The 20,485-nt window shown below is 41.7% G+C and overlaps 1 protein-coding gene across 1 annotated transcript in view; it reads right to left on the bottom strand.

Moving 5' to 3' along the window:
* Positions 1–1,712: 1,712 nt before the first annotated feature.
* GPC6 (glypican 6) overlaps positions 1,713–20,485 on the bottom strand; it is a 1,190,689-nt gene continuing 1,171,916 nt past the window's right edge. Inside the window, exons 8-9 of the mRNA XM_061133003.1 lie at positions 11,606–11,781; positions 1,713–6,150 (exon numbers count right to left, since the gene is read on the bottom strand). Coding sequence (XP_060988986.1) covers positions 5,948–6,150; positions 11,606–11,781 — 379 coding nt within the window. The 3' untranslated portion in view covers positions 1,713–5,947. The remainder of the gene's footprint in view (positions 6,151–11,605; positions 11,782–20,485) is intronic.

Raw genomic sequence — 20,485 nt, 5'->3', positions numbered from 1 at the left:
TTTTGGAAGAATAGATGACTATTGTTGCCTAAGTCAACTTTTTTCTTTTATTTTAAAACTCCACAGACAGTTCCTATTGAAGAGCAGATGGCTTTATTCGAGGTAAATACTCTTCCACTTGCCTCAAATCCAATTTATTTGTCTCCTTTATGCTTCTCTCCAAACTTGGAACACTTGCTGGGTAAAATTTTCATTTACTTACTCTGCTATTTCAAGGTGTGCAAACTACAAAAGCAGGTGTCTAGTTTGTCTTAGCTTTGCTGTGTCCTCCATGAGCTGACAAAATACATTTGGCCACATGTTTATATCTGCAAATAAATGTGTCTGTGGAATGGAGATGTATCTGTATTAAATGAATTGAGAATGTCTGTTTGAACATACAGAATTATGGCTACATCTTTCTAGCTATTTCACAAGTTAGTATTTGAAAAATCAATGTCCTCTTTCATATTTGTGTGTATATTCTGACTATATCTTAGTCCATTTATCCAAAGAGCAAATTAAAATAAATATTGTTGATAAACCTGGCTGTGGTTTTGTTATTTTTTTCAAAATCCTTTGAAAGCTTTTTTCCTTTCCATGAAATTGGTTTCAGTTTATTTCCAAATAGAATTTGTTATATTCTGGTTCTTAGATGGAATTATCCTGAGGTTAGGGGCTTACCAGGCCTCCTACCAGGAGGTTCAATCTTAAAGAACCCTGCCTGCCAATGCAGGAGACTCTGGTTCGATTCCTGGGTCAGGAAGATGCCCTGGAGAAGGAAATGGCAATCCACTCTAGTATTCTTGCCTGGGAAATCCCATGGACAGAGGAGCCTGGTAGCCTACAGTCCATGGGGTCACAAAAGAGTCAGACATGACTAGGCGACTAAACACCACCACCATCCTAAAGTTAACTGTTTTATAGGAATCATTTTCCTTAATAGACGTCAACATAGTAATAATGTGAGCTAAATTGTAATGTTTAAAAATTATAATGTTGCTTACAGTGTTATATTTGTGATAACTTCATTTACATAGATTTCTTTATTTAAAAGAACATTTTAAAAATAAGTGATGTATTTGCAATAATTATGGGTAACTACAGTAAAGAATGAATACTTCCCAAATTTGACAACCAGTGACTGGCACCTAGACCAGGCAAGTGAGTAAGTCAAGTAAGAGTTTAATAAAAGTTTGCTAAATGAATCTCTAGCCTGCTATACAGTATTTAGCATCCCTGGGAGCATGGAAGCTTCCAGAAATAAAAAAGCAAGGCAATTAGCTAAATCTGGAAAATTGTTAGTTCTTTTACATCTTATTTTCTGACATTATTTATAAAGTACTGACATCAATTCTCAAGCTACTAAATTTTATTTTAGAGAAGAAACCAACACAAAAGTTGTGTGTGATCAGTTCAGTTCAGCCGCTCAGTCGTGTCCAACTCTTTGCGACCCCAAGGACCACAGCATGCCAGGTTTCCCTGTCCCTCACCAACTCCTGGAGCTTGCTCAAACTCAAGATATACATTTGGAAAGCTCTAAATATTCTAAAGTTTGAAAAGTCCTTGATTTCAAATGCCAAGTGTACTTCAGTGGGTGGTGCTGATTTAACCTATGGTTCTTTTCCTTTTTTAAAATATTGCAGCTTCTAAAAATTTCTCAAACAAAATAACTCAAAAGCTCTGAAATTTAGACTATGAAAATAATTAAGAAAATGCAGAAAGGGCACTGGTAGATTTTTAAAAACTATTTTAATACAAGATTAATAGCAATTTTCTATCCAAATCAGAAATGAAAAATCTTAACCCAAATCATATTCATTTGACAGTCACATAAAATTTTAGGTTTGGTTGGTGCACACATTTCTCCTGCATATATGTTATGCATATGCACACAGAGACCTCACTACTACGCCAACTTGAGTTGTCTTTTCGTCGAAGTACCTCGTTACAAGGCAATGTCAAAGATTCCAGTACCTATGCAACCTTCACTGAGGTTCAAATGGCCCCATGCTAGGCTGAGTCCCGTGCTGTAGCAAACTGTGTTATAGCAAGGCTCCAGGATGCATACAAATCAATACTGTCTTTGTAGAACTTGGCCTAAAACCAAACACTGGCTAATGTCTCCACCAAGGAGGAACACACTGCAAATTTATAAGTTATGGTCTCCTTTACTCTTCTGTTAGCAAAGCTAAACTCCCCCTCTCCTCCCCTCCTTTTTCTAGTTAGAAGTCAGATTGGTTAGTGACTGTAAGTAAATGAGTTTGAATTTCTGCAAGTTTTGGGTAAGTCAAAACTTGCATTTGCTTACCCTTCCACCATTCATCCAACCACGTGATAATCAGCCTTGCAAAGAGAAGTAATGAAAGAATCACAACTCAGGAATCTGCTAAGGTTTTGTTCCTCCTTGAGGACTTTAGTTGGTGTTCAGTGTGTAGCCAAAACATGTATGTAATGGCTAAAGAATTAAAGTAGGCTAATGTCTGCAGCAGGGAATATAAATTAAATATCAGGGTTCTGCATCCAATAATACTTTCAGTGTGTTTGATTTACAGAACGCTACTTTTACAATGACTACTGCTTGTCAATGAATAATCATGTTTTTTGGTGTAGGCAAAGTAGTATTTTCTATCCCTTACAATTAAAGCAAGTAATACAAGATATTGATCTGGTTAAGACACGGTAAGGGAGTCAGATTGCTAGCGCTAATGCTGTTCTATGATGGCTCTAATCAAAGTCCTGACTTGACCTTCATTCAAATGAGAGAAGGTCATCGTGTCTGTCCTTTAATACAGAACCATAAGCGGAGCTCAAACTCATGAATTTGCAATCCATTCTTCTCTGCTTAAGACTTTAGCCTCTGTTTAGGTTTTGTTATAACATATACAAAGTATAATATACACCAATTACAGACGTGTATTTCTGTTAGAAAAATACATATTATAACTAAAGAACATGTAAATAGAGGCACTTCAATAAGCTAAGTGTTTGCAGTTATGAGCATCACCCAACTGTTTCTAGCGTCCGATTTCAGTGAGTCCATTCCTCTCTACTCATAACAGAGGTTATGATGTGATTACAGAATATAGGGGACTTCAAAGCAAGTGAGGGCAGGTCAGGAAAAACAATGGAGTATCATCACATCCCCTATCACTATGCTAAAATGAGAGAAATTAATTTGGTGGTGCAGGGAGGGGGAAATTCCAAAATACTTACTGAAATGGGTTAACTAGATTAAGCTAATTCCCTTAGGGTACAAAAAAATTCTCATGTCAAATTAGTCTAAAAAATCATATGATGGGGTGGGATGATGATTAAAAAGCAGGAAGTACAATCTGAATAATATTTTGACCACATCCATGCGGGTGACGATTACTGTGGCATCATTAACTGAGAGTGATGTCAGCTTTCTGCCTGGCTCATATAGTTCACTATAGCTCACCAATATGAATAATATTGATAACAAAGGTGTGGAAACAAATGAAGCAGGCATTTATATACTATTGGTGTGTTTAGTGTGTACAGAACATGGGTTCACATTCATTAATATAAGGTGTATTCACACACATGCACAAAACCCTCTGGGGGTGAAAGCACAGGGAAAACAAGGCATTCGGATCTATTTCACAGAAAGCAATGCAGAAATATTTTTTTAAAAGGAAAGACCTGGAGTTTAAAGCTATGAAAACAAGTGATGACTCAAATATTCTGGAAAATCAAGACTGATTTAATTTGTATTGCACCTTAATTACTGGAGAAAGACAATACTGATTTCTGAACATACAATGCAATGAGCAACATAAATGATTGGTCCTTCATGGAGATGCTTTATGTGTAATTGGTGCTAGGAAGCTGAAGTTTGGCAGTGAAATGAATGGTTTTCTAGAAGTATGGAATGCTGAATTAGATTAAGTGTTAATTTCTTAAAGATTTAAATGAAAAGATGCCACGAAGTCTCTCAGAATCCTACGTTCCATATTTTGTTAGGCATACAATAGCAAGAGATGCTTCTAAATACTTTCAGTTTTGCAAAAGTGCTCAAATATACTTAATACTATTGTGCTGCATGTGTTCTACTCAAGTGTGATGACTAAATCGATAACTAATTATAATTTTGATGAGTATGGAGATAAAAAATACCATTTATGTGTCATGACTGCCAATGGGTTAGTTAACATGTGACTGGCATACTACGGTGTCTTGAAATATTACTTTTCCCAACCCCAGAAGCATCATAGAAACCAAAAAAATAAAAAACATGGATAGCCAACTGTATTCATAAAGCCCCAGTTTGGTTTATTTTGCTTCTCTCTATCAAGGGGAGCATCATGCCTGGCTTTGGCACACCTGGTGGAAGAGTTAGGCTATAAATCAGCCTGTTAAATTAGGACATCTCTCAAGTGCCAAGCAGGAATCCTAGTCTGAAGGCGTTGTTCTGAAAGCAATGGTTTTGCATGAATAACACATTCCTTGCACATACAGTTTCCATGACCGGTACAGTTCTGCACACCCATGGCTTTGCCCATGAGTTAGGTACAGTGTGGAGCACCCAGGGCAAAGCACACTCATGCGAGAAAGGTGTGCCCTGGCAAACTTTTAATAAATGGACAGTTAGATACGTAAAAAGTTCTCTTTCTTGATTCTTGGTGCTCACAGATAAATGAGGAATCCCTTCTCTGAGCAGCACAAAACAAGAAGAGCTGGTTGACAAAACATTTTCGTTACAAAGGTGTGTCAACCCTGAGCTTGGAATTAAGAAGTTAAAATCTGTGATTTATATATATATAGATATAAAAATAGATGATCATACTAAGACTAAAAAAGTGAAAGAAATCTCCATGTCAATACTATATATATATATTTTTTTGTCTTGACGTTTTTTTTGTTGTGAGTTATTTTGTAAGAGAATGCCCTTGTGATGCAGAAACCAATTGACACAAAGTAAATAGTTAAAAATAAAAACTCACTTATGGATCGAATTGTTCTTCCGTTCATTAAAAGAACTCTTCTTTGGGGAGGGTAATGAGCACAGGGCAGAAACATCTGATTCGTGTCAAGCCTGTGGCTAAAGCAAAGAGATTGTATTGTTGATGACTGTTTTCATTTTAGACCCTTGAGGGGGATGGGTTCAGGCCAGTGTCCACTAGTAACTGAAAATGAAGCGAAAAGTCTGTGCCAATTGGATACAGTGGACAGACACTGTATTATAAAGTGTATAATTAAAAGAATTAAGAAAAATGATGCCATTACTGAAATTGAAGTCGGGCAAGGTAAGAGAGAGGTGCTGAGCTATACAGCAAATTTTTCTATCATAGTAAAGATAGAATTCTAAATTTACCCTCAGTACCTCCAAATCAGCTGGGGCATTGTGTGGTTAGCGTGCAAGACCTCCAAGACAACAGTGTTTTTTCACTACATGAAGAAAATGTCAAACTTTCTCTCCATAAGCATTCTGTAACCCTGATTTGTTACTGAAAAGCATACACTGGGAGCTGGCTGGCAATGCCAAACTTATGGCATTAAAGCTCTTTTATTTTTCTCTCTTGTTTGCTTCTTTGTTCCAATTGCAGTTGTCTTGGGGTTTGGCCTGATTTTGCAAGGAAAATGATCTTTTCTTCCTATTTTTTTTTTTTAAATGGGGGAAAAAAAACTCACAACGTGAGATTCCTTTACGTCTGCAGCATAAAAGCAAATGAAGGTAAGAAAATCTCCTGGTACGAAAGATCGGAGTAAGAATTCTCTAGAATAAACAAGGTCCCCACAGATAGCTGACGGAAAGAGGAAGCAGTCCAGTCTGGCGCCCGGTACTCTTTGGGAAAACAAAAAGGGAGGCAGAGTACAGTACTGCCCTCTTCTCGGAAACTGGTAAGTTTTTGTGGCATGGTCCACTGTCCAAGGGTGTAAGAAAAGAAGTGAGTTGGCCGTTCCAATAGCTCAAATGCAGTTTCATCTGACCGAAAACCCAGGATTATCTGCACAGGCTCTGCAGTGCCAGGGCGACGCAGGCGAGAGATCCTGAGAGCAGGGAGTGGCCCGGCTGGCCGGCAGAAGAGTCTACTTCTCTCCGGTCGGGGTCCACCGCGGGGGCCTCGGTGGTGACAAACTCGAACTCTGTAGGACACACGTCATCCATGCACCCACTGCCGCTCCCCGAGCCGCTGGATTCGTCGCCTGGTGTGGACAGACAGAAAAAGAGAGTTAGAGCCAGGCCAGCAAAGAGTGGGGCACAAAAGAGATTTGGGCATGTTAGTAGAAGACCCCCTCACCCCGCCCCACTAGGTTCATTTTTAATGGACAGGTTTGTGATGGGTGGGTGGACTGTATCTAAATAAAAGCAGAGACATCACTATGCTGAGAAAAGTCTATTTTATAGTCAAAGCTATGGGTTTTCCAGTAGTCATGTATGGATGTGAGAGCTGGACAAGGCTGAGTGACAAAGAACTGATGCTTTCAAACTGTGGTGCTGGAGAAGACTCTTGAGAGTCCCTTGGACAGCAGAGAGATCAAACCAGTCCATCCTAAAGGAAATCAACCCTGAATATTCATTGGAAGGACTGATGCTGAAGCTCCAATACTTTGGCCACCTGATGCAAAGAGCTGACTTGTTTGAAAAGATATCCGGAGTTACCCAACTAAAAAACATAGGAATCCCAGATTCAGGGAGAGGCCATACCATGTTGGAATCTGAAATGAATTTCATATTCTGGCCAATATTTCAATTACTTTAAGAACTTTCATTCTTTGCTCATTTTCAAAACTCAGAGCCATTGTTCTCAGGAGATACCATGCTTTTAGAAAGGATTTTGAAAGGACATTTTAAAGGAAACCATTGAAGAGGAAAACCAACAATGGAAATAAGAAATCAGAGAATGACAGCACGTAATTGTGGAAGGCACAGCTGGTTATTACTATTTTTGGCTACTTTTTCCACTGCTGTTCTCCTCCTAAGTGCAAGGATGGATTCTGACTTGACCATTGGTTGACAAACCATGGCCTCCAGGCCTGCTAGTTGTTTTTGTATGGCTCTCAAGCCTGGGCTTCCCAAGTGGCACTAGTGGTAATGAACCCGCCCGCCAGGTTCATGCAGGAGATGCAAGAGATAAAGTTTCAATCCCTGGATTGGGAAGATCCCCTGGAGGAGAGCTTAGCAACCCTCTCTAGTATTCTTGGCTGGAGAATCCCATGGACAGCGGAGCCTGGCAGGTTACAGTCCATAGGGTTACAAAGAGTCGGACAAGACTGAGAAGATTTAGCACACATGCATCCAAGTGTGACTTTGTATAATCCCAAGAATGGTTTTTATATATTCAAGTGTTTGAAGAAACACAAATGAGGAATAATATTTGTGATATGTACATAGTATATATCTGAAATCTAAACCTCAGTGTCTGTATGTAAAGTTATATTGGGACACAGCCATGGTCATTCACTTATGGATTGTTTAATTATGCATACATGTATGGCCCTCCAAGCTGAACATATTTAATATGTGGCTATTAACAGAAAATTTTGCCATTCTCTGCTTAAAACCAACATCCAGGTGTCCACCTAGTATGCTTTCTCAGCCTGGCATCTTCCCTGCCTGCCCAAAATGCCTTCTGGGGCTGCTTTATTCCCACTTCTGACCACTTGGTTCATGATTCTTAAACCCTATATCTCAGACTTGGGTCTCAGGTAAGTCTCCATCTATTACTGGTTGTGGTTGTTTAGTTGCTAAGTTGTGTCTGACTCTTTGCGACCATATGGACTGTAGCCCACCAGGCTCCTCTGTCCATGGAATTTCCCAGGCAAGAACACTGGAGTGGGTTGCCATTTCCTTCTCCAGGGAGTCTTCCCAAACCTAGGGATCAAACCTAGGTCTCCAGAATTGACATGAAGATTCTTTACCAACTGAGCATCCATTACTAGCTATGTGAAAGTACTGATCCCCGTTTGCAACTCTATTATTTAACTGTTTGCTTTCTTGTTCCCTCTCTGACAATGTACACTTGTTGAGGAAGGGCAGACACTTTGTATATACTGTTCGTTTCTGTATTTGCATTTGGCTTTAATGATCCCTGGCATACAGTAGGTGCACAATAATGATTACTTACTGAATAATTAAATATGCCTTGGACACTTTTTTCAATTTATTTGTTTCCTCAACTCAATACCTACTTACAATAACATTTACCTTGTTGAGGATGGTGAAGAGCCCCTGATAAAATGTGAGAACACCAAATCCAATGTGTGCAATGATGCTTGATAGGAAATATATTGTTCCTCCAGCAAAGACGACTTAGATTTTAACCTGCTGTCTTTTGTTTAAGTCAGTTAGCCTTGCTAGGCCCTGCTTGCTCACCTATAAAAATGAGAATAATCCTATCTACTTCATAGAATTGTTATAGGGTGAGATAAGTGTTATAAGTGAGATAATGTTCCTGGGAGGGCTTAGGAAACGTAGTAATGGTAAACGCGGTAATGACATTTACTATTTCCCCCATGTACTCCATGGAGTCCATTCAATAGCCTTAAATGCCTCCCTGCTGGTCTGAAATGGTGATGTATATATTGAGCTGCTCCAAAAAGACTAGTGCCATCTTGGCTGCTAGACAGTGGTACTTAAGAAAAGCCAAGGTGATGTCAGGTCTCTTCCAATACCTCCCCACTAAGCAAGGCTCAACTCAGCGTAACTTTATTTATTTATTATTATTTTTTTCAACTTTTTTGGGCTATATCACATGACATGTAAAATCTTAGTTCCCGGACCAGGGATTGAACCATATCCCCTATAGTAGAAGTTCAATGTCTTAACCACTGGATCTCCAGGGAAGTCTCAGTGTAATTTTTGTTTTCTTAATGGGACATCTAAAATACCACATAAGAGCACTTGAATATACTATACCAGGTTCTTAACATTTTCTCTAATTTATCTTTAGTGGCCTTCACAAGGGGGAAAATGCCCATTAATTAAATTCAGAGATATCACAATTGCTAAGGGAATTGTTTTAAACACTGGTATTATGAACAAGAAGTTACATAACCTTTACAGAAATATTATTGAGGTGATTTAGAATATTAAAAATGTGGTAAGCAAATAATGACGGGAAATTCTAGCTGAGAAAAATAATGGCTCCATCTCTTTCTGAAAAGGAATCACAAATGCAGGTATTTAAGTGGTGAGTTTTAAAAATGTCAGAAGCAATAATGGTGATGATGACTATAAGATGTGACAGTGGTTTTATAAGACAGACACTATCCTAAAATAAGCTTCCCTGGTGGCTCAGATGGTAAAGAATTTGCCTGCAATGTAAGAGACCTGGCTTTGATCCCTGGGTCAGGAAGATTCCCTGGAGAAGGAAGCAGCAATCTCTTCCAGTGTTCTTGCCTGGGAAATCCCATGGACAGAGGAGCCTGATGGGTGATAGTCCACGGGGTCGAAAAGATTCAGGCATGACCGAACGACTAACACTTTCACTTTCATCCTAAAACAGGAGGTCAAGTTTGGTGCTGAGGTTATAGCAAAGTGATACTCTTAAGTGTTGCTGATTTTTATTTTCTTTTTGGGGGAAATGGAGCAGGATGTCTTCTCTAGGGCGTATCTTAAGTTTTGCAGATTGACATGTATACAACCTCTTTAGGTCAGAGAGGAGAGAGAACCAAGGCCAACATCAACTAATTCTAATGTATCTTGAATGATTTAATCCAATAGTCATTCTCTGATGACAAAGTGCTTTATTAGAGAAGACAGAAAAGATAAATTGAGAGGAGTGAAGCTAAGAAATGAGCAGGGGAGAAGCAGCAAAGGCTAAAACCTAGTGTAATTTTCTCTTCTGAAGAGGAAAGGAGACATTTAGCAAAGAGGCAGAGAAATACCGGGAGGACTGAGAAAGTTTACAGCAAATTTATCAGGTTGGCAATGATCCTGCACTTAGAAAGCTAATTTTTGAATTAACTTTCAAAATGCCAAAATTTTTGGAATTAAGCTCCAAAAATTTTCTGCAGGGGAAAACTCAGTAGACTGATGGTTAAGACTTAGATGACTTCATGTCTCCCATCTGTAACCTGTTTCTTTCTATCTCATTAATTCAAGCACATAGCATCAACTTTTGCTTCAGTGACTAAATTATAGAATCACTGGCAACTCCACATCTTATGTTCAAGGAATCTTCTCCCAACAACTCTCTCTATAAGAATATATATTTTAAAAAACCAACAAAACAGAAAACAAACAAACAAACAAAAAAACCCTTGCCTTTATAGTTACACATCTAGAAACCACTTAGACGAAACCCAAATATGGTTACTTTCATTCAACGTGCACTTACTAGTCTTTCAAAATCACTTTTGGTATTTTGTAATCTTTAATAAAATAGTCATGTGTAATATTACATCAGCATTTTAGTATTTCGCTCAAGATTTCAGATACAAAAGTCAGTGGGTCATGTATGTGCATGATTGGAGAGAGAACAATGCAATTGACTTCATGGCACACGAGATATTCATCTTAGCTCCTTTACACATGGCCTCAAACGAACCTCCCAACAATCCTAACTCAGGAATGTTTCCCATTCTGTAGAAGAGGAACATGAAACTCAAGAGATAATCTGTTCAAGACTTCAGTTCATAAGTAATAAAACAGGGATTCCCACTCAGCCTTGTCTGGGTGAGTGATCTTGAGAACATTCTTCTCTTGGTGGTTGGGAGGAAGGATGGAAGTTTGAGGCAGAGACATAAATGCTGATGGGGAAGTGGGGAGGGGAAAACATTACTTTGCTGTCTTAAAGTTAATGGATTAACTGGCAGATGCAACTCAGCTTTAGTTTTGGTACATTTGAATGTGAGCCACTGAAACTACTCCTTAGGAGCAGCTATGATTTTAGTCATATCCTAAAAAAAGATCAGGGCTCTCTGCCCAAAGGACTATAAAGAACTTTGCAGATGGGGTAAGAATGACACAAAAGAGCCATGGTACACATTGCTCTTAAAGAAAAATCATGATAAACTTATTTATAAAGCAGAGACAGACTTACAGACTCAGAGAACAAACTTATGGTTACCAAGAGGGAAGTGGGGGAGGGATAGTTTGGGAGTTTGGGATCGCTAGGTACACCCTGCTATATTTAAAATGAATAACCAGCAAGGACCTACTGTATAGCACAGGGAATGATGTACAATATTCTGTAATAACCTAAATGGGAAAAGATTTTGCAAAAGGATAGATACATGTATATGCATAACTGAATCACTTTGCTATACACCTGAAACCAACACAACATTGTTAAACATCTCTGTTGTTGTTGAGTTGCTAAATTTTATCTGACTCTTTGCAACCCCATGGACTGTAGCCTGCCGGGCTCCTCTGTCCATGGGATTTCCCAGGCAGGAATACAGGAGTGGGTTACCATTTCCTCCTTCAGGGGATCTTCCTGACCCAGGAATCGAGCCTGAGTCTTTTGCATCTCCTGCTTTGGCAGGCAGATTCTTTACCGCTGAGCAATCAAGGAAGCTCTCTAAAAGACAAGGCTCCAATACAAAACAAAAATTAAAAAAATAAAAATAAAATTCTTTCTTTAAAAAAACAAACTACAGAATGATCTTCTATAACGGTTTTCACTCTGGAGGGTGCTGACAAAGGCTATCTTACTCGTGTCCTGGAAGTTGACGTCATTGCCATTGTACGCGTTCTTCAGTTTGTTGGTCATCACGCGGAGAGCCATGATCTGCTGCCTGATGAATGTGTCGGGCCGCGTGATGTCCACGTCCACCTCTGGGTTGTTGATCTGGTTGGTCAGCCCATCATTCATGATCTCAGGCAAGTACCTGAGGGCACAGAGAGAGAGACCGGTTGGGGTGAGGCAGGAGCGACCTTGAAACCAGATTCTGCCATGTTCTTTCTAACAGTGAACTGGAACGTCGGCAAAACCTGGGCTTGGTTTCCTAGAAAAAAGGCCAAGCAGTGAAAACAAGGCATACATTTTCCCAGAGAGAGAGATGTGGCTAAAATGGCTTCAGAGTTGTCTCTAAATGGCACTGAATTCTCATGTAGGCTTGCCTACAACTAAATGCTCACCTGAGGACTTCCAGAAATTATTTCTTAAAATTAATTACTCTGTCTCCCTCCATCCCAAACGTTAAGCTGGTTAAGTCAAGGACTTGACAGCTCACTCAGTGATCCTGTGAATTTTGCTAGTAGGACCTGAACTTGTAAATTATACATGACCTTAGAGGGTTCCCTTGTACGACGGTGCTCTTCCTCAATTGAGGAGGTCTGATCCCAGGTTTTAATCAGAACAAACTTCTGGAGACAAAAAAACATCTTTGGAAAGTTGGAGGAGCAACCAGTGATCACTGGAATATTTTAAGTGTCCATTAGGATTTTTATTTTGTACTAGAATCTTGGGTCTAACTCATCACTGAGTAGAAGAGTAAAATCTAATGTCAAATTTATATCACCATTTTTTAAAACTTGTGCTCGTGTCAAATGGTCAGTCCTTCCAATGTCAACTGCTTAAGCTGCCCACATGTATTTACACCAGCAGAGACTGAAGATCTTAGCGAAGTGCTTGCAGCGCCAGCCTCCTTACTCGTGCGACCCATCTGCTTTCAGCCTCTCTCCTCCTCTCGCAAGGTTCTCACACACACAGCTTCTTTCCTGTTTCCTGTGTCCCGAGTTGGGGTGCAGAGGGTTACAGCGGCTTCAGAATTCCTTGCCTCCCCCTACCCCCATCTTTCCGTTCTAGCGCATCCTACATGACCTGTCCGTCTAACCTTCATAAAATACTGCTTTCATCATGTCACCCTTCTGTAGCTAATCTCCACGGGGTGCTTACTAAATGCCTCATTGTGCTAAGCACTTTACCTGCATTACAAAAATTCGGTTTCCCAGCAAATCTAGGAGGTAGGTACTATTTTATCCCCATTTTGTATAATAGAAGACGGAGGTTTAGTTACTGTGCAAAGTCACAGAGCTAATGGAGCTAACCTCAGAGCCCATGTGTCCAAACACTGCATCATATTTCCTGTTTGATCACAAACTCCAATTCATACTTTATGGCTCAGCACTCCAAGCCCATCTCTACCTCATCTCTACTTTCTTAGGCTGCAATTCTCCTTTCAAGGGGCACTCCTTGCCTTATGCAATCTTCTCCAGGGATTCATCTTATCTTTGCTGGCAATATACTTTTCCATTTAAGTTCCAAATATCTTTAAAGACCCAGGTCAATCCTCACTTTCTCTTTAAGATGTTTTCCAGCTTTAAGGAATCTGCCCATTCTTTCCTGCTTCCCAGGTGGTGCAGTGGTAAAGATCTGCCTGCCAATGCAGCAGATGCAAGAGACTTGGGTTTGATCCTTGGGTGGGGAAGACCCCCTGGAGTAGGAAATGGCAACCTGCTTCAGGATTCTTGTCTGGAAAATCCCATGGACGGAGGAGACTGGAGGGCTACAGTCCCCTGGGTCCCAAAGAGTCAGACACGACTTAGTGACTTAGCATGGATGCCATTCTCTCCTAGGACTTCCAGGTTCGGCAGGGTACTTTGGGCACTACACCAAGTTATCTGCTGAGAGAAGGAGATGGGGCTGAAGGCCAGCCCAAATGCACCTGCAGGGCACCATTCACCAAAAGGGGTGCCTTTTTCTTTCCTTTCCTTTTCTTCTGTGGGAATCTTTTTATTTTAGAAAATTGCACTACACACCAAAGTAAAGACAACAGTGTAATGAACCCTTGCATACCCATCTGGGTGCTTTTTTTCCCTAATTCCTACAAAGGCACTATATTTGTCTGGGTCCTGGCAAGAAGCAGATGGCACACTCAAAGGAGCAATAAAGAGAGTTAAAGAAGAGACTGTTTACAGAGGTGTGAACAGGGTTGAAGGAAGCCACTGTGATGAAGAACCCTGGGGTTGGCAACAGCAGAACGGCCAGAAGGGATGGAGCTGTTACCAGGATGCACCAGCTTTGAAGCCACAGAACAAGGCCAGAAGATGCTGCAGCTGCCAAAGCAAGGTCCCTCAAGGAGGGAGCAGAGGGAATGATATCCTGACCTCTCCAGTCCCTCCTTCTGACCTCTGGCTGCTGCCTCTCATTGGCTGAACCCAACTGGAAGCCAGAAGGAAGGACTATGCAGCTGATGTGGCATGTAGAGGTTCTTCTTTAGGACACAGACCAAGGTTGGAAGGATGAAGAGTAGATTTCAAGGGGGGTGGGTGGGTGGTGCCAGAACATCCAGCCCAGGCATCTGACTGGTGGCAGCCCTGCCTAGTTGCTATCATTAGCATTCTTCAACTGCCTCTCCTGATGTGGTTTGAAAGCTGAAAAAAACTTCCCTTCCTCAGAGAGGGTGGGATGATATGGGAGAATAGTACTGAAACATATACACTGAAAGTGAAAATGAAAGTCATTCAGTCATGTCCGACTCTTTGAGACCCCATAGACTGTCCATGGAATTCTCCAGGCCAGAATACTGGAGTGGGTAGCCTTTCCCTTCCCCAGGGGATCTTCTCAACCTAGGGATCGAACCCAGGTCTCCCGCATTGCAGGCGGATTCTTTACCAAATGAGCCACAAGGGAAGCCCACGACCATATGTAAAATGGATAGCCAGAGGGAGTCTGATGTATGATGCAGGGAACCCAAAGTCAGAGCTCTGTGGCAACCTAGATGAGCGGGATGGGGAAAGAGGTGGGAGGGAGGTTCCTGAGGGAGGGGACATATGGATTCCTAATGCTGATTCATGTTGACTGTATGGCAGTAACCATCCCAGTATTGTAAATTAATTATCCTCTAATTAAATATATAAAAATAAAAAATCTTCCCTTCCTCTATTTTGTCCTTCCTATTTACATATACTCATACAATATACTTATACTTAAAATTCTTCCCCTTCCTGCAGGTTATTTTGCAAGTTTCCAAAACCAAAGGCTCTGTCCATCAACCTCCAAAAGAAGAAATAAAAACACACAAAGAAACTTTTATATTTAAACCATTTTTCAGGTAATGAAATCTTATGCATGATGTATTTGTGCACGAACTGGTTTACTCATCCCTACCCAGGAATTGAACCTGGTTCTCCTGCCTTGCAGGCAGATTCTTTACCATCTGAGCCACTAGGGAAGCCCTATTTTACATCAGAGGTCCCCAAATAAGCTCCATGTCTTTATCCATATCTTGAACAAATGACATGATCATGAACATTCATGATGTTCACTGCATAATGAAAAATAAAACACACAGAGTACACTGCAAATTCTGTTCCATAAAACTTCACCATATTTACTGCCTTAAAAAAAACGTCCTAATTGAAATGAAAAAGAGTCAGGGAGCTATATTTCTTTATTTTTATAGTAAAGTGTAACTTCCGTGCTGCCTTTTCACATATCTGGTATACCAATAAAACCTTGTTAGATTCTGAGATTGTTTTCCTGATATACATTCTGAAAGATGACATTGATTGACTATTATTGATATTCAGTTATATGTGCCAGGTTCGGTGAGTTCTACCTAATCACTAAAGCCCACTGACATACACAACACAAGGGTCGGCCAGCCTCTGCCGGCACAGGAGCTGAGGGGCCGAAAGGTGCTCATGGGTTCTGGTGCTGTCCCTTAACTTTCTGAACAATGATCCCTGGCGCTGTACCTGTGCTGAGTCAGAGGAGGGCTTTGCTTCTTTCCGCCGCTGTGTGCACGGCCCAGCTAGCTGAGACTCATTTATCAGAAGCCGACTGCGATAGCTTACATGGGAACGCTACCCCTGGGAGTTTGCGCACACAGCAACAATACAAGACTGCCAAAGAAACCCAGCCTCTAACTGTCTGCCGATGCTCAGCCACTTACAATAAAAACAAGCAACAATGCACCTCTGTCCTTAAGAACCTTTTCTCCTTTCAGTGTATTCAAAGGGGAACTTTAGAGACTGTATGGAAACTCACACTGAAAAACACAGTTGGAAAAGAAAATGGCCATTTTGTCACTCCAGGGGCACATCCTGAGGCCATATCTGTGGATGTCCAGAGTGCAGCCTGGGGGATCCCTGGAAGCCCAGTTCAGCGCCAGCCCATTTATTTGTTGCCTCTCTTGTTTGATCTCTTTGTGCTGTGTGCTGTGCTTAGTCGATCAGTTAAGTCCGACTCTTTGTGACCCATGGACAGAGGAGCCTGACAGGCTGCGGTCCATGGGGATTCTCTAGGCAAGAATACTGGAGTGGGTTGCCGTGCCCTTCTCCAGGGGGTCTTCCCAACCCAGGGATCGAACCCAGGTCTCCTGTGTTGCAGGCGGATTCTTGACCACCTGAGCCACTGGGGAAGCTATCCTGCAAGAATGGATGCACCTTTGAGCCCATAATATTCTTCCCTTTATTAGATCTTGCACCAGATCTTTGATGTGAGGGCATTTTTGTACCGTCATGCTTCTGGGAGACATGGGAAGGGAGGAGAATGTTGCTACAGAGAGCCCAGGTTCTAAGGCTGGCTCCACATTTAACTGGGGCAGGGAAAGCCCAGAAATGAGGACCAGCTGGAGGGGTGTCATTATTTGCCACTACCCCGTGCTGTGGTGTGGAAAGTGAGTGGCATCCGGGAAGAGTCAAGCATAGCTTCCCCATTTTGTTACTCTCTATTTTGTAAGTCTACATGTAGGGTCTAAATCATTGGCAGTTTTGCAGAATTACGTATCTTCTCATCTGGTATGGTCTGCTTGCTTGCATTCTCCCCAGGCCTACCTGTTGAAAACCTGATGCCTGAAGTGATAGGATTAGATGGAGAGGCATTTGATCAAGAAGGCTCTGCGCTCGTGATTGGGACTAGAGCCCTTATAAAGGAGGCCACACACGGCTTCCCAGCCCCTCTGCCAGGTGAGGACATGACTAGAGGCCTTCAACCCAGAAGGGGTTCTGGTGGAGGATATCACTGCGGAGCTTGTGTGATGAGTGACCCGGCCAGCACAGCAGGCATGCCCGACCCAGGGCATTGCCGTCAGTGGGCTCGGGATGGATGGAGCATGGAGAAATGTCAACTCCTGCTCAAGCTAGAGGGAACGTAAAATGGTGCAGCGCTATGGAAAACAGTATGGCAGCTCTTCAAAACAGTAAAAATAGAGTTACCATCTGATCCAGCAATGCCACTTCTGGGTATATATCTAAAAGAATTGAAAGCAAGGACTCAAACAGATATTTCTACACCTCTGTTGACAGCAGCATTATCTATAACAGCCAGAAGTGGAAGCAGCCCAGGTGTCCATTGACAGATGAATGCATAAGCAAAAAGTGGTCTATACATAAAATAATTCAGCCTTACAAAGGAAGAACAGGAATCCCCTGGTCCAGTGGTTAGGACTCTATGCTTTCACTGCCAAGGACAGTTCAATCCCTGGTCAGGAACTAAGATCCAGTAAGCTCAGCAAACCACATGGCGCAACCAAAAAGAAAAAAAATTCTGACACATGTTAACATGCCAACAGGGGAAGACAGAGGATGAGATGGTTGGATGGCATCACCGACTCCATGGACATGAGTCTGAGCAAGCTCTGGGAGATGGTGAAGGACAGGGAAGCCTGGCGTGCTGCAGTCCATGGGGTCACAAAGAGTCGGACACGACCGAGCCACTGAACAGCAACAAAAACAACAAATGCCAACATGGATGAATCTTAAAGACATCATGCTAAGTGAAATAAGCTGATCACAGAGTGACGAATATATTATTTCACTCACGTTAAGGTACCTGAAATAGTCAAATTTGCAGACATAAGGTAGAATAGTGGTGGCTGGGACTGGGGGCGGGGAAGGGAGGTGTGGGGAGATATTGTTTATGAGTGTGGAGCTTTAGCTGAGGAAGGTGAAGATTTTTGTGGATGGATGGCAGTGATGGGTGCACAGCCTTGTGAATGTACTTAATGCCACTGAACTGGACACTTGAAAAATGGCACAAATGATAAAATTCATGTTATATATGTTTTACCAGTTTTTAAAAGTCTAACTTTTAAGTACCATTTTTCTAAAGTTCTTGAGAAGTTTTCTATTTTTCCTTTCTCCATTTTTCCAGACTGCAAAGTGGTATTATTCAAAACATACTGTGACTTTAGGTTTTAAGTGGACTTATAAATTCTTGAAGACTTCTGAGCTGGAGTTGTCTGTGGCATTAGGTACTCCAAAGAGATGGGACACTGAGACATGGTCAAAAGCACAGAGGCTGACCCAAGACACCTGAGATCTCTCTGGAATCTAGCAGTGTGATTGTGGGCAACTAACTTAGCTACTATATATATGCACTATGAAAAGTGAAAGTGAAGTCGCTCAGTCATGTCCAACTCTTTGCGACCCCATGGACTGTAGACTGCACCAGGCTTCTCCATCCATGGGATTTTCCAGGCAAGAGTACTGGAGTGGGTTGCCATTTCCTTCTCCAAGGGATCTTCCTGACCCAGGGATCGAACCCAGGTCTCAGGGATGAACCTAGGTCTTCCACCTTGCAGGCAGACGCTTTACCCTCTGAGCCATTTTTCAGTCATATAAATATATGTACTATATACATATGTATATGTATATAATATGAAAAGTGAAAGTAGAAGTGTTAGTTGCTCAGTCATGGTCGACTCTTTGCAACTCCATGGACTGTAGCCCACCAGGCTCCACTGTCCTTGGAATTCTCTAGGTAAGAATCCTGGACTGGGTTGCCATTTCCTTCTCCAAGGTGTCTTCCTGACTCAGGGATTGAAACTGGGCCTCCTGCATTGCAGACAGATTCTTTACCTACTGAATCACCAGGGAAGCCCATATATAGTATATATATACACTATATATGTATATACATACTAAGTACTGTATATATACATACATATATATGCTGTATACACACACACACACACACACACACACACACACACAGTACTATCTATATAATATAAAAGCCATAATATAAGGGATATAACTGTATGTACATATCTCTATATATAATATGTATTGTGTTTGTTTCATAAGCTGCCATATTAAGTGAAGTGATATGCAATTGCTTGACAAATATAATACACTATACAATTGCAATGCATCCTTATGAAAATTAAGTTGTTAACATGGCTCCCTCAAATGCCAAACCTGTTTCTTAGGAGGGCTGACAGCAGCAGAATTCTGAGCATTAAAGCCTGGATTCATAGACAGAAGAGTGATTTGCTGTGGCTTTTCTCCAGCTGGAGGATGTGGGGCATGAAATGGCCTGGAACTCTTGGAGGACACACCGCTCATTGGTTGTGCCAGTGAACAGAAGCTAAACTCTTTGACTTGGCCTCTCAACTCATTGGCAGGAGCTGCCGACGCCATCCTTTCTTGGTAGAACCGGAGTCAGCAGACTCCAGGGCGGGAGGGAGAGAAGACCCACGAGCCAGTCCTCAGGGATGCCGAGCTGTCGACACAACATGCTTCTTTCCTCCTATCTGTAATGTTTCTTATCACTTCCAGGAGGTGCACACAGTGTCCTGCTCCCTCAAGGCAGTCAGCCTTTGTGGGGTCTTCCCTCCTGAGCACCCCAGAGAAGGGAACCGGGCTTTTAGCTATGCCAGCTTGGACAGCTGCCAGTTCTCATCCCAGACAGGCTTCCCACTTTCCCCAGGTGCTTGCCCGGCTGTGTATACATCAAATATTTTATAGTTCTTTCAAACGCAGCTGGGCTGCTTTGGACATACCCTGCAATCAGACTAAGACAACACTCCAGATCTGCCAAGTTGCTGTCTCTGACACATTTCTCATCACCACGCACCATTTCGCCACTCTGCCAGCTGCTCACACGTACCTACTCATGACTTCTTAGTTTCTTCGCTTAGACAATCCACTCAGTGGCTGCTGAGAGCGACTGACCTATTTCCTAGATTTTTCTACTTTTCCTATTTCCTACAATTTACTGTATTTACCTCCTGGCCTCAGGGAGGATTTCCTTGGGGGACACAGTTATTTCTGTGAGGATCAGGTGCCTTAAAAGATGGCAGAGGCTCCTGGCAAAAGCTGTATTTCCAACGGATCCAATTAATCCTTGTCTCCCAGCCGGCCTCTTGATGGCCTCCTTCTGGAGAGCATCTTAAGGAAAGGACACAGAGCTGGCTAAACACTAGCTGACAAGGAACAGAACCAGGAAGCTGTTTTGCCAGCTTTAAAGGGAGAGAAGAAAGAGTCTGGCTATAACCGACTCAAGAAACCCTGAAGACTCTGAGAATATGTATGTTCTCTCCTGAGATCCACAGGCTTTGGGGATCTGCCTCAGACTGGGTTTCGTCGCATTCCTCCTGCACCATCCCATCATTTTCCACATTCCCTTTTCCTTTTTAACTTCTGTGAGCTTAGAAAAAGGATCCCTGTGAAGAGAACACATTCCTCACAAAAGACACCGATGATGTGATTCAACATGGTTATGTTGGTTGGGTCATTCGTAGAGACACAAAAGAGCCTAGAGTGAAGTTAAGCTAACAAGACAAAAACAAGTATCATATATTAATGCATATATGGGGAATCTAGGAAAAAAATGGTACAGATGAAACTATTTCCAGGGCA

This window comes from Dama dama, chromosome 30 (genome assembly GCF_033118175.1).
Source record: "Dama dama isolate Ldn47 chromosome 30, ASM3311817v1, whole genome shotgun sequence".
Lineage (NCBI taxonomy): Eukaryota > Metazoa > Chordata > Mammalia > Artiodactyla > Cervidae > Dama > Dama dama.
Note: the sequence above shows the minus strand (reverse complement) of the source record. Positions and strands in the feature narration are given on the sequence as shown.